Here is a 24,232-nt window from a genome sequence, read left to right as displayed (position 1 = left end):
CAGAAAGTTACGATTTAATACGCGTATCAAGTGCTCGGTGTAAACTAGACCATTATTTGACTAGCCAAACACAAAATTTGCACCAACACTTGAAATGTGCAACCGGTGTGTTCCAGCCGAAATCGCTATTAGAAATGCATATCCGTCGGTAAATTATGCTCCTATGATAAAAAGTGGATACAACCATTAATGAACACCCTGTATATTAGACACACTATCAATAATAATTTTATTTCTATGATTTAATCATGTGGAACTAGCTAATTGTAAGTTAATCTTCAAAATGCTTCTAGTGTGACTTAACTTCTCGATTTAATTTATTTTATCTTTTTTCTAGCTATAAGAATTTAGAAAAAGATGAAGAATAAGTTTAATTTAGACCAATGAGAATTTTGTGTAAATCAATATGACGAAATATCTTTGTGCTAGCTGCTCATTAGCTCATCGCTCTTATGTTATGAGGCTTTAAAGTTGATTTATGCAGACCGTAACCGTTAACTTATGCTAAAATCTATAAGAAATTGACCAATCATAGTCGATTATTCTTCTATAAGTCGATTATGATTGGTCAATTTCTTACAGATTCCGGCATAAGTTAGCGGTTACGGCCTGCATAACCCATCCTTTATCGTTTCTTCTCTTTCTACGTCTGCGCAGAAAGTTTCGGTTTTATGCTCCGTCTAGTACTACATATGTCGATGGTCTGAACAGGCCTTAACGCGAGATTTTCCCGCCATCTGACTCGGTGTTTTGTCATGGTGGCCCAAGTTGACCCAAAGATCGGTCGTTGGAACCATCGTCAGGATAGCAACGAAGAATAGTAGTGCAAACATATGCAAAGCGTAAAGGCAAAAAGTGGCACGCTAATAATCAGTTTGCTCTTACCATCTGTTTCCTCTTTCCCCTTCTCCCTTTTCAACGTTGTCCGTTGGAGTTGTGAACTTTTGTCAACCATCATCGGATCGTTACCCCGTCGTCACTTACATCGAGTGGTTATTTCTCTCGAATAACAGCAACCTTATTCTTTAAAAATGTCCATCAAAGTAAAGACCATCGATGGAAAGAAGGAAATAGCAGTCAAATTCAACAAACTCACCACAGTGGAGGATTTAAAGGTATTACTAATCACCTTATCGTTTCCTGACGCCGTATGCATTTTGTGGAAGAAAAAAAAAGAAATAATTATTAATGTAAAACTTTTCTTTTTTACAATTATCGTAACTAAATTCCCGATAATTTATATATTATGCCAAAGTAAAAATTGGGATAATGAGAATTGATGTGGCAAGTGCAAATTATTTATATATTTGAAATTATAGCACAAATGTTGTATAAATGGAGTTTTCTACTATAAGCTTTGGCTAACATTTTTAGCCATCTTTAGCAAAGAAGAACAACCCAAAAATATCTTTTGCATTATTATGAACTTTAATTCTCAGATGTTTCTTCTGCTAAAGATCTTCTGCAAAATGCTTGGCTGTATATACTTCTTTGTGTGTGTGTGTGTGTGTGTGTGTGTGTGTGTGTGTGTGTGTGTGTGTGTGTGTGTGTGTGTGCGCGCGCGCGCGCGCGCGCGCGCGTGCGTGCGTGTGTGTGTATGTGTGTAACTATTTCATTTTAATTAAATAAGCTCACACATAATTTGCACATTTGTTATCAATTTCCTTTAGTTCAATTTATATTATAATATTGTATTTTATATTTCAAAATTTATATTTTTTAATTGCATTTATTATTTATATTTATTAATTATATATTTTATTGGATATACATTTATCCATTTATTGATATTTTTTATCATTATTTTTTTTTAATTGTGTAAATTTAATGATGTGAGATTTTTAGCAAAAATTTCAATATTTATTTGCTGAAGATTCAATGATAAATACCATTTGATTAATAATGGAATCTATATGATGTTTTTATTTTGTCTTCTAGCATGAAGTTGAAAAACAGCTACAAGTTGAAAAGAATTCACAAAGATTATTCTTTTCTGGAAAGCAGTTAGAAAATGGCTATAACCTCGATAATTATAAGATCAATTTCAATGATATCATATTACTTATGATAAAGCCAAAAAGATTAGATAACACCGAAAATAAAGTAATTTCTAACAATGATAAAAATACAAAGGAGGAAGAGACGAGAAATGAAGAAGAATTAGAAACAGCACAGAGCTTGTATTACAAAATTGGAGATGCTGTGGATTGCAAGGACGAAAGGACCAATGCATGGTTTGAAGCCATTGTAAAAAATATTTATAAAAAAGATGATAAAATACTTTATGAGATAGCATGGGAATTTGCTAACATGAGTCTTGAGAAAGTAGCGGAAGCACATATACGACCACGAGCACATCGTTCTATACCATTCAATGAATTAGATGTAGATGAAAAAGTCATGATTAATTACAACATAGATAAACCTAAGACAACTGGTTTTTGGTATGATTTTACAATAACCAAAATAATGGACAAAAGAGGACAACGAGAGCTGGTTGGACGATTACATATTAGCAGGTACATTTTTTTTTTTTTTTTTTTTATTATCACATCAGTATACAAGACAAAATAGTAAAATACAAAACTTAGAATCTATATCACATAAAAAATCATCTAAATAAAAAATATTTAATTAATCTATAGCAACAATTTTTTTTTACAGAGACGACAGTGGTCGGCTCTGCATTCGAAAGAAGGTCAAAGAAGAGATATATGCAATAGAAGCTCCCAAGTTATTAACAGAAAGAACTGCAGATGACGAATCGTTCATGATTAGTAATGGCAAAGCCAGACTCGTGCCCCCTGCTTGTGAAGAGTGCAACGATAATCCTAATATGAAATGTCGATCATGCGGCTGTTACATCTGTGCGGGCAAAGAAGAGGAGGATACACTTCTGATTTGTGATGAATGCAATGATATGTTTCATATGAAATGTTTGGAACCTCCACTCTTGGAAGTACCACAGGAGACTTATTGGTATTGCCCTGAATGCAAAAATGATGAAAACGAAATTGTTCGGGTAAGTATACCTTTATCATTAATTTTTTTCACACTCATTGTCATTATCATTCTGTTTGTTACAGGCAGGAGATAAATTGAAAGAAACAAAAAGAAAATCTATCAGCGATGATAAGAAATTGGGACGAAAATGGGGTGGGGGAATGGCGAACGTTCGTAGACAAAAAATCTGCTACATGGTTCCTGAAAATCATTGTGGACCAATTCCAGGTGTGGATGTTGGTACAACTTGGATGTTTAGAATTCAGGTAAAGAAAAATTCCAGATATCTAATTTCCACTTATCTATATCATTTTTGTACACGCATATCATATCATTATATAAATATATATTTAAAATAGACTACAAATCTTGTTACAAAATTAAGCGAAAAATATTCAAGTGTAACAGTTTTTGATCAATCCATACAACCAATTAGCTATCTTTACGTAGATATATATATATATATATATATATATATATATATATATATATATATATAGGGGAGACCGGGACAAATCGTTAGACAGGGTAATTCGATAATTGGAAACATCTTTTTACATATTAAAAATTCACTTTAAACACTGTAAACACGTCCTAATGTAACGATGTTGCTAACAAAGATTTGTTGGTAACGGCGTCATATTGAAGTCGTAGTAGTGAAAAATGTGTTTTGCGACAGTCGAAGTAATTTCTGATAGTCGGCATTTCTTCGAAATTTAAATAAGATAATAAGGTTTTTTTGAAAACTTTGAATGTATCGTGTCCAGTTGAACGTATTTGAAACATTTCGTGTTTACTTTTTGCTGTGTGATTTCTATTTTTGTCGATCATATGCAATAATGCGCACAATTGATGTTGGGGCTATTCGTAATACCGAGCATCGGGGCGATTCGTTAATACTGATTGCAGCGCCTAACCTAAGTTAGGTAACCCTAGAGTCCCTAGAAGTAGAGAGTCTGGACATCTCGGGGTTCCACGTGATTGTGCACCTAAAACGGCAGCACCAATACGGATCCCTGTTTAATCCTCTTTAGCCAATGCGATAACAGCATACAACACATCAAGTGCACACAATAAGCTTGTTTTCTATTCCTGCACTAGACTGCACTGGAACGTTCCTTCTTGCTTTCGCTAACTTTGAAACATCTATCTATTTCATTTTAAGTGTACACTTATTTAGAGAGTTCAGGAACAGAAAACAAACGGAATGATAAACATACGCTCAATGCACACAGGACGCGTTACGCGTGGCGAATAGCCAATCATTTTTTCGTTTTTATGACAAGAAATAAGAAAGCAAAAGAATGATTGGCTATTCGCCATGCGTAACGCGTTGACGCGTCCTGTGTGCATTGAGCCATACACACACATAAAGCTCACGTACACCCAAGGACTTTGATTCTGTCCATGGGGAAATTTTCCAAACTGAGAAATCGCTATCTTTCTACATACTTACAGTTCATGATTAACGTAACGACCAATAAGCTCTAGTCATTTCATTAATCATAAACTGCGAGTATGTAGAAAGTGGTGACTTCTCAGTTTGGAAAATTTCCCCATGGACAGAATCAAAGTCCTTGGGTGTACATACACTGACATATTCATCACCGACATTTTAGGGGCAGATATCCAGACTCTCTACTTCTAGGGACTCTAGATAACTCTAACCCTTCACCTGTGTTACGAACGTCTGCGCTACGCAGAGTTAAACATTGAGGTAAAGTTCTTCATTGATTTAGTTCAAACTTGATAACATTGTGTCTTTTAGTACATAGAACATGAATATGAATATAAAATCATCGCTCTTAAACAGGTAAAAAGTTATAAAGCGTTAAAGATTGATACTTGTGAGGTTAGGAAATCTGTCACACCGATGGCATAAAAGAACATGCAAACGTGTATGTTTGCTTTTGTTTTTTGTATACCTACATCCTTTTTTAAATAAAAGAAAGTCTTAACAACAGCTTTTTTACAGACTTCCAACTTAAAATACAAATTTTGGAATATTCCCGGACTAGTTACGAATTACCCGGGCTTGGGGCTATTCTTAATTCTTGACATTGGTCGAGATTTTTATATGTACTTTAAAGCAAGTACATTTGCATGTTCTATTTATATCGGCATTGTGAAGGGGAAGGGTCAACCTTTCAAACCGGCTCATGTTTTGGGGGGGGCTCAGGAGACACAAAAGAAAAAAAGGTCTAACGATTTGCCCCGGTCTCCCCTGTGTATATATATATATGCGCGCGCGCACACACACACACACACACACCGAGAGAGAGAGAGAGAGAGTAGAGATATGTTTTAGACTGGTAATGTTACAACACAATGATAATAAGAAAGCCTTCTTTGGGGTGTATTCCAAAAGTTCTATTAAAAATAGTCTTTAATTATAAAGTTGGTAGCACTGTAACTAACTACGCTGTGTTCCGTAATGAAAGTTGAATTTGTAATTATTCTTGGCTTGCAAAAATGAGTAGAAAAGTTAGTTTAATTTCTTGTATTTTAATTATTTATAAAATAATTGTAATCATGTATTATTGATTAAAATATTATTTACTGATAATAATTTTAATTTTAAAATAAGAATTGAAGAGCATAAGAACTTCTAAAGACTAAAAATTAACAGCAAAATTTGTTTGTAAAATAAATTTTTTGATATTGCTAATATTGATATTATTTTTTTATAATCTTACACTTATTTGATTTTGTATGAAATACGATAAGTATGAAATTATATAATAATATTTGATAAAAATCTAACATTTATAAGCTAGCTAAGCTACTGTAGCTTCTCCAACTACTTAAATAGAATAAATTTTATCATGCATACAAACAAATGTAATCTAATTTACTTACAACTAATAATTTAAAATTAATCAGAACTTGCGATTTTTAGTTTTACGGAATTTTTGGAAATCCATCTTTTGCTTAATTTCTATTTCAAAATAAAAATTATTATAAGTAAATATTATTTTAATAATACACGATTAGAACTATTTTAATAAATAATACGTCATTAAAATTATTTTATAAATAATTAAATTACAAGAAATTAAACTAACTTCTCCGATGGTCTCTGTAAGTTAACAAAATCACAAACTCAACTTTTATTACGGAACACAGCGTAGTTAGTTACAGTGTTACCAACTTTATTGTTAAAAGAGATATTTTCGAACTTTCGGAATACTCCCTTGGTTGTAGCTAGATCTTAGTGCCTATATTTATTCGTGTGATTTTATATACTTCTTCGAATTCAACCAGAATGTGCGCCGAATTGTTTTTCCGGTCGTAAAACAGCATGTGTTCGAATGAAAATTAGTAATATCACGATTTTTATTAAATAATTTAATATAATTGATGCTAATTTGTATTTATATACTCATTCCCTGAAAAAACTAAAGAAATGGGGAATGGGTATATAGATGCAAATTAGCATCAATTATTATATTAAATTAATTTATTTAATAAAAATCGTGATATTACTAATTCTTATTCGACATGCTGTGTTACGACCGAAGGCTTTCTTATTATCATTTTGTGTGTGTGCGTGCGTGCGTGCGTGTATGTACACATGTGCGTGCGTGTATATACACATGTGTATGTGTACACATATATATATATATTTTTTTTTTTTTGACAATTTTCAACTCAAACTACGCGTCGCGTATTCATCGGACTTAAATCACAGGCATAAAGCCAGAATAGTAATATTAATGCTTTTAGAAGCATATATAATATTCCCTCTTCCCAGACAAACGGTAAAGTATTTTATTACGAATAAATAACAAATTAAATCAAAATTTATTTTATTGTTTTTTAATACTGACTTAGATGATTTAATACAAAGTTTTAATGATGATTTAATACAAAAAATATATACATAAAAATATCTTTAAATGATTATATCGGTTTTAAAAAAGTAGTGTTATATGTCTACACATACATATATACATAAAAAGAATTAGGTGGTAGTAGTTAAAAAGTTAGAGTTAAATAATGAAGTTAAAAATTAATAATCTTTACTACAACTTCGTTAATATTAAATGAGTTATAAGTTTTAACTTCAATTAATAATTTTTACAACACACACACACAACTTTGATTTATTTTTTCTTCAGTTAACAATTTATATAAAACAAAGAAAATCTGTAAAAGATAAAAATACGTTTTCATATAAAAAACAATATTTGTTTATAATTTATAAACAATTTATTTGATGATCTAATCTTATTATTTAATGTCATCTACTTTTGCAAAAATTATGATATTTGAATGTAATACAAATAATAATTTTCAAAACTTGACTTTTAATTTAACTTTAAATATGCAACTTTTAAATGAGTTAGTTTTTTATTCAACTTTTAACATAACTGAATTAATTTTTTAAGTCATTAACTTGAACTTAATTTAGTTAAAAAGTATATTAACTAACCTTGCACAAAAAAGAGAGAGAGAGAGAGAAGTAAAAAAGATTGAATAATAAAACCATAAATATAACCGAATGTAATGCGGCAAATACGAGTCAGGCGCGGTCGACGGTGCGTAATAAATGATAATTACAAATAAGTGATATATTCACATGAGACTTTATTAATCACTGGACGTTTCGGCTTATTCTTCGAGCCATAAATACAACGGTATGATGAGAAAAGGAGCAGCTGATGTCAAAGCGAAAAGCTTTCTCATCAGGAAATTATTTCAAAATTAAACGAGTTGTTAAGCTCGATATTAACAAACATGGCTCAAGCTGTGAAAGGAGAGTACAGTGAACCATGATTTAGTTGAAAAAGTTCTATAAAAAGTAGAAGAAATTCACCTCATCGTCAGTAATTGTCAGTTCTTCTGGCACAAAAAAAAAGATGTGACACAAAACATCACAAAAATGGAGAAGTTAAAACTTGAATAAATTAACAATAAATTAATAAAATAATATATAAACAATAAGAGTAAATTAAATAAGAACCGTGTGCGAGTGATGAGAACGTCTTATAAGTATGATAGTCACAATAACCATTGTCATTACTTATTTATAATTATCATTTACTGCGCACTGTCGACCGCGCCTGACTCGTATTTGCCGCATTAGATTCCGTATACATATTGATATTTTCACGAGTCTCTATTCTTACTCTGATAGAACAACATTTATTAAATTATATGACGAAATCTTGCATAATTAATCAGCAATTATGTAGATACATTTACAAAAATAGAAGTATTTACCTTTTATAAAATATTGATAATTGTTTATTCAATTAATTCCGAGATAGTGTTTCAGTAAATATAACGATATGGCGACTCATTGTTGTAGTAATATATTTGCAAAATTAAATTTGGAAAAAATTGTTCAATAATTAAGAAATATATTTTTAGCTGCATTATGTGTAAAACATTTTAAAATATAATTAATTCAAATAAATGTTTACAAAAATGTACAATTATTTCTAAATTATAATGTAGAAATATTGTATGAAATATTACACCTTCAGCAATGTAAAATTTTAAATAAATAATCAAACTTTATTTGAAATAATTATGAAATATTTATATTTCAAATTCAGATTTATCTAATTTTTGATAAATATTATTTAGAGATTTTATTTTAGCAAAACTGCTTTGTTCTAATGTATTATTTTAACGTAGTTATTCAAACTTTTGATCAATTCGTGATGCTATTATTGTATAATATTCACACAATGTGCCTATCGAGATATATTTAATAAAACTATATTTAACACACATTGAGGTATATTTAATAAAACCATATTCACATACATGTACGTACAGGGTGTCCCAAATAGGTCAGGACATCTAAATATTTCGGGAAATATAAGTTTTACAGAAAAGTGTTTCAGACAAAAGTTATATGATTTAAAAAGATCTATTTACTGATTCTATCAGTTTGACCTTGGGTTGCGTAGGATCAGGTCAAGGTTACATTGATTTTTTTAAATGGAATACCCTATTTTTGATGACAGAATCTAATAGCTGGTGTCAAGAGCTTTCTAAAACCTTACAAGAAAGTTTATTTTTGTTGAGTACTTTCCGAGTTGTGAGGCTTGAAAGCTACAGTGTAATGTAACTTTCAAGCGTCATAACTCGGAAAGTACTTAAGGCTCCTGACTCCTCAGCCGAGAACTCCGCATTGACGGTAGCGACATTTCGTCGCGGACAAAATTAGAACTAATACACGTGAAACGTGACAGATTGACGATGAAATGTTATCGTGCATGTCATTTTGTTATTATGTGTTTCATTGTAAAAACATGACTTGTCTCGTATTTACCAAATTCGTAAAAATGGACCGCGAGTAAAGTTTCTTTGAATTTTATACATAAAAGTACATTTTTCACTCCTTTTAATAGCTATCCATGTGTTTTCCTGTCTGAATAGACGTCACTTTACGTGCTTTTTACGACTATTTACTGACTGCTAGGCGAAAAAAGGATAGTCGTGACCGATATTTAGAAGTGTTTTAAAGCCATCTGATTAGTCTGTTTTATCCAAATTGGCATTATTTAGAAATGGCATGTCGGACAAAATTATGTGCCCATGTGTTTTTCTGTTTCAATTGCTTCACTTTACATGCTTTTTACAACTATTTACTGATTGTTAGGCTGAAAAAGGATAGTCGTGACCGATATTTAGAAGTGTTTTAAAGTCATCTGTTTAGTGTGTTTTATCCAAATTGGCTTTATTTACAAATGGCATGTCGGACAAAATTACGTGTCATTTCACGCAATTTCTCGCTTCTGACGTCACGACTTCAATATGGCCGCGGCGAGTACTCAGGAGCCTTAACGAAAATAAACTTATTTCCTATAGTGTTTTGAAAAATTATCGAAATCGACTACAAGAAAATGCAATAAAGGATATAATGTTAGAGTATCGATAGTTCCTTGATTAAAGCATATCGGTACTTCCCCAATATTCTATATTTTTTATTGCTTTTTTTTAGTCAATTAATAACTTTAATCAGACAGAAAGCGCAACGAAAAAAAGAAATAAAATATTATGGGTGGATACATCAATTAACGATCCAGTTATATAATCAGTTTTTCGAAGTTTAGCGAATAAACATAAAAAAAAAAGATATATTTACTTACTAGGTTTCGGAAGCTGGAGTCCACAGACCGCCTGTTGCTGGCATACATGGACGAGAAAAAGATGGTGCATACTCTATTGTTTTTTCGGGCGGATACGAGGAGGACTACGACTATGGCGATGAGTTTCTCTACAGCGGTTCGGGTGGTAGAGATTTGTCAGGTATTGCATAAATCAAATTTTTTAAAAAATCGTTTATTATCCCTGATAAAAATTTTTTTCAGAATTTTTCATATAATTTTTCAGAATTTTCATGTAAATATCAGGATTTTTCAAAATTTGTGTATAATTTTGAAAAAATTACATTTTTTCTAGAATTTTTCATATGAATCTGAAATAACATAAGATTCCAAAAATTTCTCATTTTATAATTTCTAATAAATCTTATTAAATTTGCAAAAATTTTAAGTATTTTTTAGAAAGTATAGAATAAGAAATTTTAAGAAATTTTTCGTAATTATGTGGCACATACATATATATTATGTACTTGTTTATTCTTTATGAACATAAAGGTAACAAGAGAATCAGTACACAAAGTAAAGATCAGACACTGACAAGAATGAATTTGGCATTGGCTAAAAATTGTAATGCTCCTGTGAATGATAAAATTGGAGCGGATGCCAAGACTAAATGGAAGGAAGGGAAACCAGTTCGAGTTGTACGTAATTATAAGCTAGGAAAATTTAGTAAATATGCACCGAAGGAAGGAAACAGGTACATTGAGTGCATTGTTTAATTTCATAAATAAAGATGTATAGTTTCAAGTAAATCTTTCTTTAACAATTCTCGATCTTGTCACAGATACGACGGTATATATAAAGTGGTTAAATACTATCCAGACAAAAGCACTCATGGCTTTGTTATGTGGAAATACGTTTTAAGAAGAGATGACCCTTCTCCTGCACCATGGACTCCAGAGGGAAAAGAGAAAATCGCTTTTCTTGGTTTGAAAATGCTGTATCCTGACGGATATCTCGAAACAATGGAGAAATTTAGCAAGACCACCGTTAAAAAACGACCTACTATCGAAGACAATAGCGAAGAAGACAATAGCGAAAAAGACAATACTCCTATTAAGAAGTTTAAATCTAAAAAGATTAAGCAAACTTTTGATTTGGAAGATGAACTGAAAGATTTAATAGAAAATGATAAAGTAAATACTACATTGTGGGAAGAGTGTAAAGCAAAGTTGAGCGATGGAAAACCTGCCTTTTTGAGTTGCGTCTCAGAAAGGTAATATTCTTTATAGAAAATATCAGGTCTTTTTTTACTTTCAGTAATCAATATAATGTAATATTTTTTATTTTACAGATTTAAGTGCGTTTGCTGTCTCGGAATACTTTACAAACCTGTAACGACTCCCTGCGAGCACAATATTTGCCTAAAATGCTTAAAGCGAAGCTTTTCCTCAGAAATTTATTTCTGTCCTACATGCCGATATCCTTTGGGAGAAAATTACGATATAAAGGTTAATCAGACATTATCGTCTGCATTATTATTAATTTATCCTGGTTACAAGGGAGAACAATAATATTATTGTCACATAGTATATGTGAATTACCGATTTTATTGTTCATTCAGAGAGTTAAATTAATTTTTTTTAATTATATACAATTTTGAGAGGCACACTACTTTTCTACATTTTGCAATGACAAAAATTGACAATTCTGATTTGGAAATGTTTTTTATATATTAATTTATATTTGTATGACTATGTTACATCTTTTTGCAGTGCAAAATGAAAAATTATTACAAATAGATTTTAAATAGATTAAAATATTCTATAAGTACTGTACAATGTGAATCATTTACGAATCATGAGCGAAATAAACAATAAATCAACCAAATATTTTATATAGAAGTAAGACGTTATTTATATTAGTAATGTTGCTTATCACTTAAAAAGAATTTGTTTTATTTAAAAAATTAAACCTTACTATTTTATTGTATAACATTATATTATGTTACATAACAAATACGCGAGGTACAATGTGTGAAATTCGATGCATTATTTGATGAATTGTTGAATCTTGTTTATGTATCTTAATTATTTTAAGTATTTTTTTTATCAAAAGGAATTACTTAAGTAAAATCGCACCTCGCTGATGCATTTGAAATAATTGTCTATTTCGTATCCTAAATGTAAGATTCAAAAAATTCAACTGTCTATGAGTTCATATTAGTATTTATATTATTATTATTATTATATAAAATTATTGATATTGGATCTTATGTCTATTTATAAGGGTATAAACAATATATGTATATTTATAGGATATTATTATCGTAAGACTGATCGATTGACTGATCACTGTCCACTTAGCATGCTTAATAATTAATATTCTAATGTGAAACATTTACACTTTTTAATGTAAATTTCACATTGTAGAGATTGTACATATTGAATTTATTACATGCCAGTTATCATAGCTATTTTTTTATTCTAATCTAAATTTCAAAAAACAAGCAAATTATAAAAAAAAATGGTTCCAATAAATTTTTAAGAATCATGCTTGTTCATTTTCATTATTTTAAGTGTTTTTATCAAGCGGTGGTATCACTCCACTGATCCATTTTAGATAATCTTCATTGCCATTTTGTATCTAAAATATAAAAATGTAAAAAATTTCAATGTGTTCTTAGTCAAAAGTTGATGTTCTTTGTATTTGGGCTATATTGATATAGCAGCAATGATAATTATTAAATCAAATTATTAATATTATGTATAGTCTGTTTTATCTCCTTGATGGTACTAAAAATATCAGAGTTATTTTAACAAAATAAGATAAGTGAATCAACTTACAGGCAGGGAGATTACTTCACAAATTGTATATGGATGGTTTTCTCTGCAAAAAGGATCAAGGATTACAAATGGTCTATTTTTTCAACTGAATAGTTCATCTGTTCTTTTCTTCTCCACAGTGGAGGAAAAAAGAAAAAAAAAACTGAAAGAAGTACAGCTGAAAAGAACAGACTAAATAGCTGATATGATTCTAAGGTAGAAATCAGCTGCGTTTAACTCACTTAACATATTTTGTTAGAGCATCGACTCTCTCCGTCCTGGTTTTTATCATCTATAATTGATACACAGACATTATATAATTCCATTTCTATAATTTGCTGCTTGATAAAACTCGATAGGTTCTTTTTCTTACCAGTAGTAGTTCAGGGTCCTCCTGAATCTTTCCTTCCCATTCATATCTGTGAAGAAAATAATCTTTTAATTAAAAAAATTTGAAGGTCTATTTAAAAAAAACTGTTTTTTATCTTTTATAAAAATTTAAGGAATGAATACAAGAGGAACTTACATGGAAGTAAGTTGCGGGATGATGTTAACACAGGCAGCCAATTTGTTCTCGACCAGACCACTTCATGAAAAAAGGGAGAGAAAACAGCGTTAAAGATCGCTCCTCACCAAGGCGTAACGATAATCGCGTTAATGAGCATTTTTTTAACGTTACACTCTTACCGCGCTAATGTCTTCGCAACTGCATCGTTTGGCACCGTGACGTACGCCACGGAATGCACTCCGGCAAGACTCGACATGTTCTGATAAATCTGGGCACGTATGCTCCTCGCTATGCAAAATAACATCAACGCAGTCACGAGAGAGGCTCGCGTTACGTACATTTGCCAGTCGTTCGCTTTAATTGTTCGCCCGCGGAAAACCGGACGGTGATACTTAGCAACCTGCCGGTAGATCTCGTCAAATCGTACGGACAATCGATAACGTCAACGAAGAACACGGGCGTGCAGTGTTGCGTCGCGTGCATAGGTTGCACCGGGTACGGCGCGCGCGCGCGTACATAAAGGTAAATAAATAAAGTGGACAGAGACAAACCTTTGCCGTGAATCTTTCGAAAAACTCGCGTTCCGTCCCGAATTACGATTTATATCGCAAACTGAATTTTTTCGGGATTTTTCGAAATTCACATCGCAGATGATTTCGATAAGAAAGTGTCGAACTATACATTTTATTGCTTTTCGATAAATCCATTTCTATTGAAGTAGGTAAGCAACTTTTATATAATCTCGGTTTAAATTGCTACTTATCTTAATCAACGAATTCGAAATGAAGGAACAAACTTCACTCATCCATTCAAGCTGTCGAGTGCTGTCGAGCATCCGTAACTGAGGCGAAGGGACTAGCTTTCCATCGGTATTTTAATTTCTAAAGTATATCTCTTCATCTCAGATGAAGATTCTCCCGGCAAATTGACCTTCTGAGGACCTCGAAATTCGAAAAGTATCTTTTGGAGATACTTTTCATCTAAAGATTTCTCGACAGGCGTCCTTGTATGTACAAAGATCATTCCTCATTTTTCTCACGAAATAATTTCGAGATGTGCGGAAATACCTTCCTTACCCGCCGTACGTTAGTGAAAAACGAACGTTAGTGCCTTTGCGCGCGCGCGCGCACGCACCCCCACACACTACACGCGCGCGCGCGCGCACCACACACACCAGCGCACTGCGTACTATTACGTACACACGTATGCTAATACACCATACACACACGCGCGGTACCATTCATTGCGGTGGCATAGGATAACCTTGAAAAGGCCACCCTCGGAGCGCTACTACTTTAGTTAGCCGAATCCGCCGGGGATTTATTTAGTCTCCAGCGGCAACGATCAGAGCTCGTCCCGATTAGTCCCGATGAAGTGTTGAGGCAGAGTGTGAGACGATTTTTTCACAACACTACGCGCGCCGCAAAATTCGAAGGAGAGAGAAGAGAGAGAGAGAGAGAGAGAGTGTGCTGTGCATTGTTGATCGTCGTCTTTATCATTAAATAAAATGTCATTGTGAAACGGAATCGCCGGGACTAGTAACGCGCATTGCTGCGGCGTTGCAGGTTATACTCCGGTCATCTAGGCATCTCCGAAAGGTGCGGAGTGAGAATGCCGTCCACGGCAGTTTGAACGCCGTCGCGTTCGAAAAGCGACAGTCGGTGGTATCCGGGCGGCAGCAGCAGCAGCAACATCATCAGCATCAGTATCAGCATGGTGCAGCGCCCGGTCGCGCCTCGGCGCAACGTCCGGATATTGCTGATCGGTGAGCGCAGCGTCGGCAAGACCTCCCTGATATTGTCTCTCGTGAGCGAGGAATACGCTGAGGAGGTGCCGAGTAAAGCCGAGGAGATCACGATACCGGCGGACGTTACGCCGGAGCAGGTGCCAACGCATATTGTCGATTACTCAGGTATCTTTGAGCTGCTTGAGTGCATTTCTGTATAGTCTGTCCCACAAGAGTGTATATTTCTGCAAGAGGATTTATACAAATTTAAACAAATATTTTTAAGTATATTCAGTGGTTTATTTTGTCATTGCCGTGTTATTTATTATAGGCTAGCAATGTCTGAGTATGTTTTCAAATAGTTTTATCACTCAAAAGTTTGAAAACAACATCACGATTGGTCAACAGTTTCCTAATGTACAAAATTTTGGGCATTTACGAAGAAAAGAAAGTGCACATGTAACCTGGAACAGTTATGCTTTCAATCCAGCAAATATAGAAGTGTCTTCAACTTGGAAAACTAGTCAAAAGTGTGTCCAGATTATGAAATAATTGTCACGTTATAATGAACAATGATACAGATTTAGATTACATATTAAGTAATGACAAAACGGGCCAATGTGAATGTACTTTAAAATATCTGTTTTTTTTTTTTAATTCTTATAAATCTTTTTCCTGATGTGCACATACTTGTGAATTGTATCTTTCTTTTTGTTGAATAGTTTTACCATTTGAATAGTTTTACCATTTGAATAGTTGAATAGTTTTACCATAATCCTTAAGATAATTAATATTTTTAATGTAATTATATATAAATAATTTGTTGGAGAATTTATTATATCAGTTATATTTTCTCCTGACTCTTATATTAGAATAACAAAGTGATAACTACAATAACTTGGTGTTCTATTTACAGCGGTGGAACAAACAGAGGATCAACTGGCAGAGGAGATCCAGAAGGCGCATGTGATATGCGTCGTTTATTCTGTGGACGACGAGGACACTCTGGACAGAGCTGCCAGCTATTGGCTACCGTTAATCAGAAGATGCTCACCCGACAATCGGTGTCCGGTAGTGCTTGTGGGCAACAAAATTGATCTTGTGGATTATTCCACCATAGAGGTTTGCATATCTTTTAAGCAGATTCAAGTAACGTCTTTGTTCAGTATTTGTGTTAATGACTCCCTTTTCGCAATTTCAGGCTGTATATCCTATTATGAAAGAGTTCACAGAGATTGAAAGTTGCATAGAGGTAAGATTGACCATTTGGCTGGTAGCTAGACATAAAAATAGAAGAAGTGTGATGTAAAATAATATGATTATTTCTTTTCAGTGCTCAGCAAAAACACTTCAGAATGTCTCAGAAACGTTTTATTACGCACAAAAAGCAGTTCTACATCCAACTACTCCTTTATACAATTATGACACACAGGAGGTAAAGTATTTATCATGTATTTTTCTTGTAATTTAATGTCCAAATTTTTTTAATTTAAATTATTCCTATTCCAGCTCACAGAGGAATGCAAAACTGCTCTACAGAGAATTTTTAAAGTATGTACATATAAATATACAAAAAATTGATTTTACAATATAAATCATGTTGCTTCTTTTTCAATGCAGATATGCGATGTAGATAACGACGGACTTTTAAATGATACGGAGTTGAACGCGTTTCAGCAGTGGTGTTTCAACACGCCGCTACAACCACAGGTGCTAGAGGATGTAAAAGCTGTACTGTCAAAAAACATTTGCGATGGTATATGTAATGGGTGTGTCACAATGAAAGGTGAGTATTTCAGTTATATTAAACAAATGTACACGAATTTTAAGCAATTACGTTTACAGGTTTTATGTACTTACAATGTTTATTTATACAACGCGGAAGAAACGAAACGACCTGGGCTGTGTTAAGAAAATTCGGATACGATAACGAGCTACAAATGTCAAAGGAATATATTCATCCTTCGTACGTATAAAGGTCATAGATCGCCGCTCAGAGTTCTTCCAATATGTCACTGAATAATCTCGGTTTTTAGATTGAAAGTCCCACTTGGCTGCAGTACAGAATTATCACACAAGGGACAAGAATTTCTAACGTTACTGTTTATGCAACATGATCGCGATCGAGACGGTGCTCTCTCGCCCTTGGAAATGGAGTCGTTGTTCTCGCGATGTCTCTTCCCGCCGTGGGGCGATGAATACAAGTACACCGTACCCACGAACGAAAAGGTTGGCGCTCATGTAATCATTATTTTTAGAAATTTATCTTCATATAAAATAAATTGACGTTAAAATATTAATTGATAAGAAGATATGTATATTTAAGAAACACACATACACGCACACATAGGCAAAATATTGGATAAAAATGTATATTTGAAAATAAATTAATTTTGTAATAAAATGTATAATATGCAATATTTTTGTAGGGATGGATTACGTTCCAAGGATACATGTGTCAATGGGCACTGCTGGCGCTGACGAACGTACGTAAAACCTTGGAATATATGGCGTATCTAGGATATAACATGTATCACAACGAATGTCAAACAAGCGCCATTGTCGTGACTCGCGAGAAGAAAGTGGATCTGGCAAAAAAGCAGTCCAGCAGAAATGTTTATACTTGTCACGTCATAGGACCGAAGAGTAGCGGAAAGACGACATTATGCAGGACCCTTATCGATCCTAAACTGGAGGTAAATTGCTGATTGCAGTTCAGGAATTGCGATCAAGGAACTGTCACGATTATATCTTTTCACATGAAATTACAGAAACTGAACGATAAGATAGTACCGTCGAACGCTCACATCACCGTGAACACGCTGCACGTGTACGGGCAGGAGAAAACTATAGTACTAAAGGATATAAACGTGCTGAACGTTCAGGACGCCTTAACGCCGGCGGAAATACAGTGCGACGCAGCTGCTCTTGTTTACGACGCCAGTAATTCGAAATCGTTCGAGTATATAGCGCGTATTTACATCGTAAGCCATCGCCTCTCATGTCCGCTGCAATCATCAAATATATTTACACAGCGATAAACGATATATGTATATCTTTACAGAAATACTTTGCCGACAGTAAGATTCCCGTTCTGATAATAGCGAATAAAAGTGACCTTTCCGAGGTGAAGCAGAGCTATCTATTGCAACCAGCCGCCTTCTGCAGCAAGTACAAACTGATGCCTCCGCAGCCGTACAGTATCTCACGGACGATCCGACGTGAGATTTTCGTCAAATTAGCTACGATGGCAGCCTTTCCGTAAGTTCAGTTATCACAGTTTAAGAACATTAGCAAAATTGCCGGACTGCTCGGGCTTACTCGATTTACAGATATTAGATATTTTCTTTTAGACATGTAGCTGCCATATCTGAAAGTAAAAATTATACATTGAGACTTCTAGAGCTTTTTATATTTCGCTAATTTCTTCTTTCATACAAAATTTTTTACCGTGAAGTTACTTTTAGACAAGAGATTTGCGTCTCGCACCTTCTCTCCTCGTTCTTTTTTTATAACTTAATTTGAAGAAAAAAATAGTGTAATGCATATATAAAAAGAAAAAAAAGACAGGAAAGAAGATAATTCGGTATTAACAATAAGATATTTCGTGTTTAGCCGCTTTCAAGGAGCGTGGGTATTATTTTACCGAGACAGGTTGGTCTGAATTTCAATTTCACACTGTAAAAATCTAGACGCTTGAACAAAAATTGAAAACTGCATTCAATCATCGTTATTGTATACATTCCTCTCGATGCATGTGCTCACAGAGTTAACTCCATCTTCTTACGTTAAATGTACCAGGCAATTTGCTTATATTAAAACAATGTCACATCGCACAGATAAAACGGATATACGTTACGATGTAATTGGCTCTTTTCCAGCCATATGAAACATACAATCCACATGTTGCTTATCGAATCCTTACCTTCTCAGTGGTGGAGTTCTTTCACAAGGTTTTATTTCATATTACTGCTTGCTTTCTTTTCCGCGCTATCCAGTCATTCAAATCATACCTTAGTAGTGCACACTTTTGATTTTTTTTTTTCCATTTTAGCATGGAACGTTTCTTCTGAGCATGCAACAAATTCTTCACAAATTTTCTATCGACTCAAACCGCTTTTCTATGCATAGATGCTCTAACAGGAAAAATTTCCCTTCTGATTTAATGTTACTTGCATGATAAAACTTCATTGTTAATTTTGGATCAAAATCTTATTGGTATTTTTGTCTGTATTGCTCGTTGTACATATATTCAAGGCGTTTCAAAAGTACGACATTGTGGTTTTATCATGCTACTAGAATAATTTCGAGTTTTTCGCACTGATAGCAAAATAACAGTGTATCTTACGCTTCGACGTTTCAGGCACATAAATCAATTCGGCCTAATGCAAGGGGACTCCCTGGTCTGGTGGAAAGCAGGACTGGGAATTGCAATCGCCACAATCGCTGGCTACGTGATGATGCGTGTGTTGAATACGGAGAAAAGATAGTCTACCATATTCGTTCTACTTGTGCGTGTTTAACTGCCTCTCCATGTCGAATAAAAGAAAAGAAAAGCCGTATTATCGCGTTATATAGGATGAATATATATATTCATAAATCACACTAATTTTCGAAATATACAATAGTGAAGTATTAGAGAAAACTTATGATAAAGTGCAAATACTTTCTTATAGAGGTACGCTTACTCGGTTCTGGTCAGATATACCCAAGTTTTTATTTGCTGAATCCCCCTCGCAATGTACCATCTTGTAAAAGCTATTTTCATCTTCTGTAATAAATTATTTGTTTAATGTATTGTAATATAAAGTGGGAAAACGTGAGGCGCTGCCTATTTTTTGATCATTTCGATTTTAATTTGCATTCTTAACGAACCTTAATGTTCGTAAATATGTATATTCTAAATTCTCAAACCCAATGTGATTAAATAATTTTCTCATGTCAACATGAAACTAAAGTGTAATTCCGTGCACGTTTTAATTTATTGCAACATTGTATTGTAACACATACATCTTCACATATAATTCAAGAAAAATTAAAAGGCAGTTGCCAACTACAGGATTTAAACAAACATAATTTATTGCTGTCCCCTAAAACTGTATCCTAAAACATGGATTGATCCAGTATTATTTTATCTTACAATATGAATAGTGTAACAACAGTAAAAATAATCAGAAATTTTTATTAAGAGGTCTACAGAATCATAGAGTACTTCAATTTCTCCTAGACATTTCTAGATTGCACCCCATATCTCAATTTACATAATATCTGAAAACAGGAAATATATCAAACAATTAAAAAGTAGTCTCGTCCCTAATAAAAATTTTTTTAGAATATTTTATATAAATTTTTCAGAACTTCTATGTAATCTTTTTAACTTTTTGGAAAATTTGTTAGGCTTTTTTTATACAAATTGTTATACTTCAGGAACATTGAGAAAATTTTTCCTCTGGAATTCTTCAAATATTTAATTCTGAAATTTTTCATTTTATATCTTCTGATAAAATCTTATAAAATCTAAAAAAAGTTTAAAGTATTTTCCAAAAATTTTAGGATGAAAAATCTTTAACAATCTTAGGCCAGTTCAGAATTCATACACATATGAAAAATTCTAATATATATTTTTGAAAAATTTTACAATTCATATAAAAATTCTAGAACAAATTTTCACCAGGGTATACAGGGTATACATGGTTTACTACTGTAAAAACAATACTCAGAGATAAGATAAGCAATTATAACAAAGGTAGCAAAATTTACTGACTGTTGGCCATCTTGCATTGACGGAGTGCCTCGTTGAAGCCCTGGCAAAGGCTCAGGTCAGACTGGTTGTTGGCGCATTCCAGGAACTGCTTAAGCTCCCAAGAACAGGCGCCGGCAGCTGGTGCTGCAGAGGTGCCTTGGGCGCTAACTTGTGGAGCCACCGCAGTATCGGGAGCAGCCTCGCCGCTCCCGCTAAAGAGTCCGGTCATAGCATGGCCGATGGTGTGTCCCACGGCGGATCCGATGGCAACTCCGCCAGCAGTAGCAGCCATCTGTCCCATGAGAGACGGCTGCTGAGGGGCCTGGGGAGCCACCATAGGCGACGCCGGCGGGGCATGGGCTGGCACCCGGGACGTGGTCACTGGCGCAGGTCTGACGCTGAAAATCAAGTCGCATTTCAGAGAATTCGTTTAACGAATCGGTATGAAAGGTGAATTTTGAAGTTCCGCGAGGTTTCACGAAGACGGTGAACTTTGCAATTGTGATGTAATCGCGAAGCGCTAATGACGTTCGTGTCGTGACGAACTTATTGTTCGTCACTGGAATTACATCAATTGTTACTTACGTTCTTGGAGGAGGAGGGGCGGCACGTCCACGTCGAGGCATCTTCCTAAATTGCTGTTTTCTTTTTTAATCACGTTACAAAAATATAAGAACTCACGAAACCGATCTGAAGTTGTCTGAAGTCGACTGCTAACTGCGCACAACTGCACCTGATCGTTCGACCACGGTACACTGACTAGGACAGACTAGGATAGACACTGCACAATCTGTCGCGATTCATGAGTTAGATTGCGCAATCGAACCACGAACTGTCGGAAGGCGGCGAGATAATTGTTTCTTGAAATTTCCACTGACGAGAATGACCCGTGACTTTCTTTCTAAAAATATATTACGCTATAAATAAATAGATCCACGAGACTTTCTGTATTTTCATGGTCAGCGTCAAATTCACGTGATCATAAATCTGTTCTTTTTAGATGTATTAGCTGCACTAGTTTTCGGAAGTTTATCTTTCTTCTTCCACCGCGAAGAAAAAAGCAAACTGTGAATTAGTTTAGCCAGTTAAGCTAAAAAAAAAAAAAACGCCGGGCCCATGTCATAAGCCTCATGTCATAAAAGTTGCTTAAAGGATCACGATTCATTGTTCATCATGTTAATTACCTGCTCCGTTCTTTCCAATTTTTCTTCCAATTTGCACTTTGTGCCTCTTACCATTTTTTCTCTTCAACAATGTTTAAAGTTTAGCCAGTTTTTTAAATTTCATTCAGTCAGTGTTTAAAGTTTAGCTAATTTTCTTCTTCTAGAAAGAAGGAAAATAAACTTCTCAACTAGTGCAACCAGTTCAATTAAAAGAACAGACCTCGTACTACGCGCCGCAATCTGGCATCCCATTTTTACTCCCAACGTTGCGCTGACGTATCTTAGAGTTCCTAAAATAACATAACATTGTGAAATATTTACAAAATACAATATTGAATAATATATTAGCTATATAATATTTTTGTCTTAATTATTGTTTCTTTTTACAAATGTCATATTTAAAATTCCCGGTTGTTTGACTGTTACATATGGCAAATTGAGACCAATCAAAAATCATCACTACATTTGCCAAACTCTTAAGGTGCAATTTCACGCAGCGAGTAAAGGGCCTCGCACATGAAATGCATAACATAACATATGCACAACATAAGACCGATGGGCCAATGAGCATCTAACATAAAGTCGCCATATTGATTTACATAGCATTTTCATTGGTCCGTCGGTCTTATGTTGTGCTTATGTTACGTTATGCATTTCATGTGCGAGGCCCTTAAAAGCTGGCGTTTTACCCCTTTGACTATATAAATATGGACTGCTAGTTGGCTCTTTTAGGCTGTAAGAAACATCTACAGCGCCATCATCTCCTAAGCGACGATTTCCAGTATAAAATAACATATGGTGTGATGTGTGGCTTTTATACGCGACAGTAAGGGTGCCGTCACATGGAGCGTAACTTGCGTAGCGTAATTTGCGTATTCTAGTAACTTACTAAAATATGTTACGCCATTTAAAAGTCTTCTTTCACATGAAGCGTATTTCGCGGATTTTTAAGAAATGCGTATCTAATGCAACCAATTGCTGATTAGGGTTTCTCTTGTACACCCAAGGACTTTGATTCTGTCCATGGGGAAATTTTCCAAACTGAGAAGTCATCACTTTCTACATACTCGCAGTTCATGATTAATAAAACGACTAGAGCTTATTGGTCGTTACGTTAATCATGAACTGTAAGTATGTAGAAAGATAGCGATTTCTCACTTTGGAAAATTTCGCCATGGACAGAATCAAAGTCCTTGGGTGTACTCTCTAACAGAAATGCTAAACAAATTTACAATTGGTTGTAATTTACGCGTCTCGGAAAATACGTCTCAGGGTGCCGTCACATGGGGCGTAACTTGCGTAAGCGTAACTTGCGCCGACCAATGATATCGTTTTAGGGTGCCGTCACATGGGACGTAATTTGCGTAAGCGTAACTTGCGCCGACCAATGATATCGTTTTACTGGAACATCAGCTTCCGCCTAGTTACTTTACGCTTTTTACGTTATTATCGTTACGTCGAATCCAATTTTCTGCGTAAGAAACGCTGTGTACATGTAATAATACATGTATTGGTAACACATGTATTACTTAAATAAGCAGAACAAAATTGAAATATGGATAATAAAATCAGGGTAAATTAAGAAACAGTTTTATATCAAATTTATTATTTATAATAGCTATTCTGTAATAACATTCTGTCATATCGGTCATATCCAACCTTCTTGCGATATGTTGAAACAAAATTTTAAGATTATAAGTTGTACATTAATAGATATGTCCGTGTTGCTTGAATTTCTTGCATGTAAAATGTTTTCTTTTTCTTAAATGCCTAACATATATTTATTTTGTTTTAAATACATAAATTTTTGAAAATTACAAGTAACAGGAATGTATGCCCGCACAGGTTAGATTCGCACATAGATGATTCACACATACTAGTGTGCAGAGTATCAATTCCACATGAAGCGTACTTTTCGAGACGCGTAAATTACAAAAACCAATCGTAAATTTGTTTAGCATTTCTGTTAGAGAGTACAAGAGAAACCCTAATCAGCAATTGGTTGCATTAGATACGCATTTCTTGAAATTCCGCGAAATACGCTTCATGTGAAAGAAGGCTTTTAAAATGGCGTAACGTACTTTAGAAGTTACTAGAATAGGCAAATTACGCTATGCAAGTTACGCCCCATGTGACGGCACCCTAATAAACATTTGTGCGATTGAGTGATATAATACAATGGTAGTATATTGTTTTATAA

General features: G+C 34.0%; 4 protein-coding genes across 5 annotated transcripts; 2 read left to right on the top strand and 2 right to left on the bottom strand.

Annotated features, from left to right (window-relative positions):
- Window positions 1-688: 688 nt before the first annotated feature.
- On the top strand, window positions 689-11,959 carry LOC105208262 (E3 ubiquitin-protein ligase UHRF1). The gene is made up of 8 exons (XM_026141265.2): window positions 689-1,115; window positions 1,939-2,519; window positions 2,665-3,022; window positions 3,087-3,269; window positions 10,116-10,272; window positions 10,623-10,824; window positions 10,912-11,343; window positions 11,422-11,959. The coding sequence occupies exons 1-8, from the start codon at window positions 1,032-1,034 to the stop codon at window positions 11,639-11,641; spliced, it is 2,217 nt and encodes a 738-aa protein (XP_025997050.1). The 5' UTR covers window positions 689-1,031; the 3' UTR covers window positions 11,642-11,959.
- Window positions 11,960-12,027: 68 nt separating this feature from the next.
- Window positions 12,028-13,885, bottom strand: LOC105208258 (protein CutA homolog). The gene is made up of 6 exons (XM_011178072.3): window positions 13,580-13,885; window positions 13,419-13,478; window positions 13,266-13,311; window positions 13,135-13,184; window positions 12,914-12,956; window positions 12,028-12,713 (listed from the first exon to the last, which is right to left on the bottom strand). Exons 1-6 carry the CDS (start codon window positions 13,738-13,740, stop codon window positions 12,642-12,644), a joined length of 432 nt encoding a protein of 143 aa, XP_011176374.1. The 5' UTR covers window positions 13,741-13,885; the 3' UTR covers window positions 12,028-12,641.
- LOC105208259 (mitochondrial Rho GTPase) lies at window positions 13,810-20,061 on the top strand. Of its 2 annotated transcripts, XM_011178073.3 has the most exons (14): window positions 13,810-13,922; window positions 14,966-15,312; window positions 16,043-16,248; window positions 16,328-16,378; window positions 16,460-16,561; window positions 16,636-16,677; window positions 16,747-16,912; window positions 16,972-17,092; window positions 17,163-17,355; window positions 17,556-17,822; window positions 17,898-18,110; window positions 18,191-18,387; window positions 18,742-18,780; window positions 19,490-20,061. In XM_011178073.3, exons 2-14 carry the CDS (start codon window positions 15,114-15,116, stop codon window positions 19,614-19,616), a joined length of 1,923 nt encoding a protein of 640 aa, XP_011176375.1. In that variant the 5' UTR covers window positions 13,810-13,922; window positions 14,966-15,113; the 3' UTR covers window positions 19,617-20,061. The 2 variants fall into 2 exon arrangements, with proteins under 2 accessions (XP_011176375.1, XP_011176376.1); XM_011178074.3 differs by lacking the exons at window positions 13,810-13,922; window positions 18,742-18,780 and having other exon boundaries at window positions 14,622-15,312.
- A 126-nt stretch (window positions 20,062-20,187) lies between these two features.
- Window positions 20,188-21,713, bottom strand: LOC105208260 (coiled-coil-helix-coiled-coil-helix domain-containing protein 2). The gene is made up of 3 exons (XM_011178075.3): window positions 21,455-21,713; window positions 20,891-21,267; window positions 20,188-20,394 (listed from the first exon to the last, which is right to left on the bottom strand). The coding sequence occupies exons 1-3, from the start codon at window positions 21,493-21,495 to the stop codon at window positions 20,384-20,386; spliced, it is 429 nt and encodes a 142-aa protein (XP_011176377.1). The 5' UTR covers window positions 21,496-21,713; the 3' UTR covers window positions 20,188-20,383.
- Window positions 21,714-24,232: the final 2,519 nt, after the last annotated feature.

Source organism: Solenopsis invicta, chromosome 2, assembly GCF_016802725.1.
Source record: "Solenopsis invicta isolate M01_SB chromosome 2, UNIL_Sinv_3.0, whole genome shotgun sequence".
NCBI lineage: Eukaryota > Metazoa > Arthropoda > Insecta > Hymenoptera > Formicidae > Solenopsis > Solenopsis invicta.
This window is presented reverse-complemented; position numbering and strand designations above follow the sequence as displayed.

What these genes read in the sequence shown, in the direction of transcription:
- LOC105208260 (XM_011178075.3), bottom strand. Translation starts at nt 21,495, where the DNA reads ATGCCTCGACGTGGACGTGCCGCCCCTCCTCCTCCAAGAAC. An exon ending in GCCCCTCCTCCTCCAAGAAC is followed by an intron (nt 21,268 to 21,454) that starts GTAAGTAACAAT and finishes CTTGATTTTCAG; the next exon opens with CGTCAGACCTGCGCCAGTGA.
- LOC105208258 (XM_011178072.3), bottom strand. Translation starts at nt 13,740, where the DNA reads ATGTACGTAACGCGAGCCTCTCTCGTGACTGCGTTGATGTTATTTTGC. An exon ending in GTTGCGAAGACATTAGCGCG is followed by an intron (nt 13,479 to 13,579) that starts GTAAGAGTGTAA and finishes TTTTTCATGAAG; the next exon opens with TGGTCTGGTCGAGAACAAAT. An exon ending in GTGAAGTAATCTCCCTGCCT is followed by an intron (nt 12,714 to 12,913) that starts GTAAGTTGATTC and finishes TTTATATTTTAG; the next exon opens with ATACAAAATGGCAATGAAGA.
- LOC105208259 (XM_011178073.3), top strand. Translation starts at nt 15,114, where the DNA reads ATGGTGCAGCGCCCGGTCGCGCCTCGGCGCAACGTCCGGATATTGCTG. An exon ending in TGGATTATTCCACCATAGAG is followed by an intron (nt 16,249 to 16,327) that starts GTTTGCATATCT and finishes TCGCAATTTCAG; the next exon opens with GCTGTATATCCTATTATGAA. An exon ending in TTATCGATCCTAAACTGGAG is followed by an intron (nt 17,823 to 17,897) that starts GTAAATTGCTGA and finishes ATGAAATTACAG; the next exon opens with AAACTGAACGATAAGATAGT.
- LOC105208262 (XM_026141265.2), top strand. Translation starts at nt 1,032, where the DNA reads ATGTCCATCAAAGTAAAGACCATCGATGGAAAGAAGGAAATAGCAGTC. An exon ending in CCACAGTGGAGGATTTAAAG is followed by an intron (nt 1,116 to 1,938) that starts GTATTACTAATC and finishes TTTGTCTTCTAG; the next exon opens with CATGAAGTTGAAAAACAGCT. An exon ending in GCACCGAAGGAAGGAAACAG is followed by an intron (nt 10,825 to 10,911) that starts GTACATTGAGTG and finishes ATCTTGTCACAG; the next exon opens with ATACGACGGTATATATAAAG.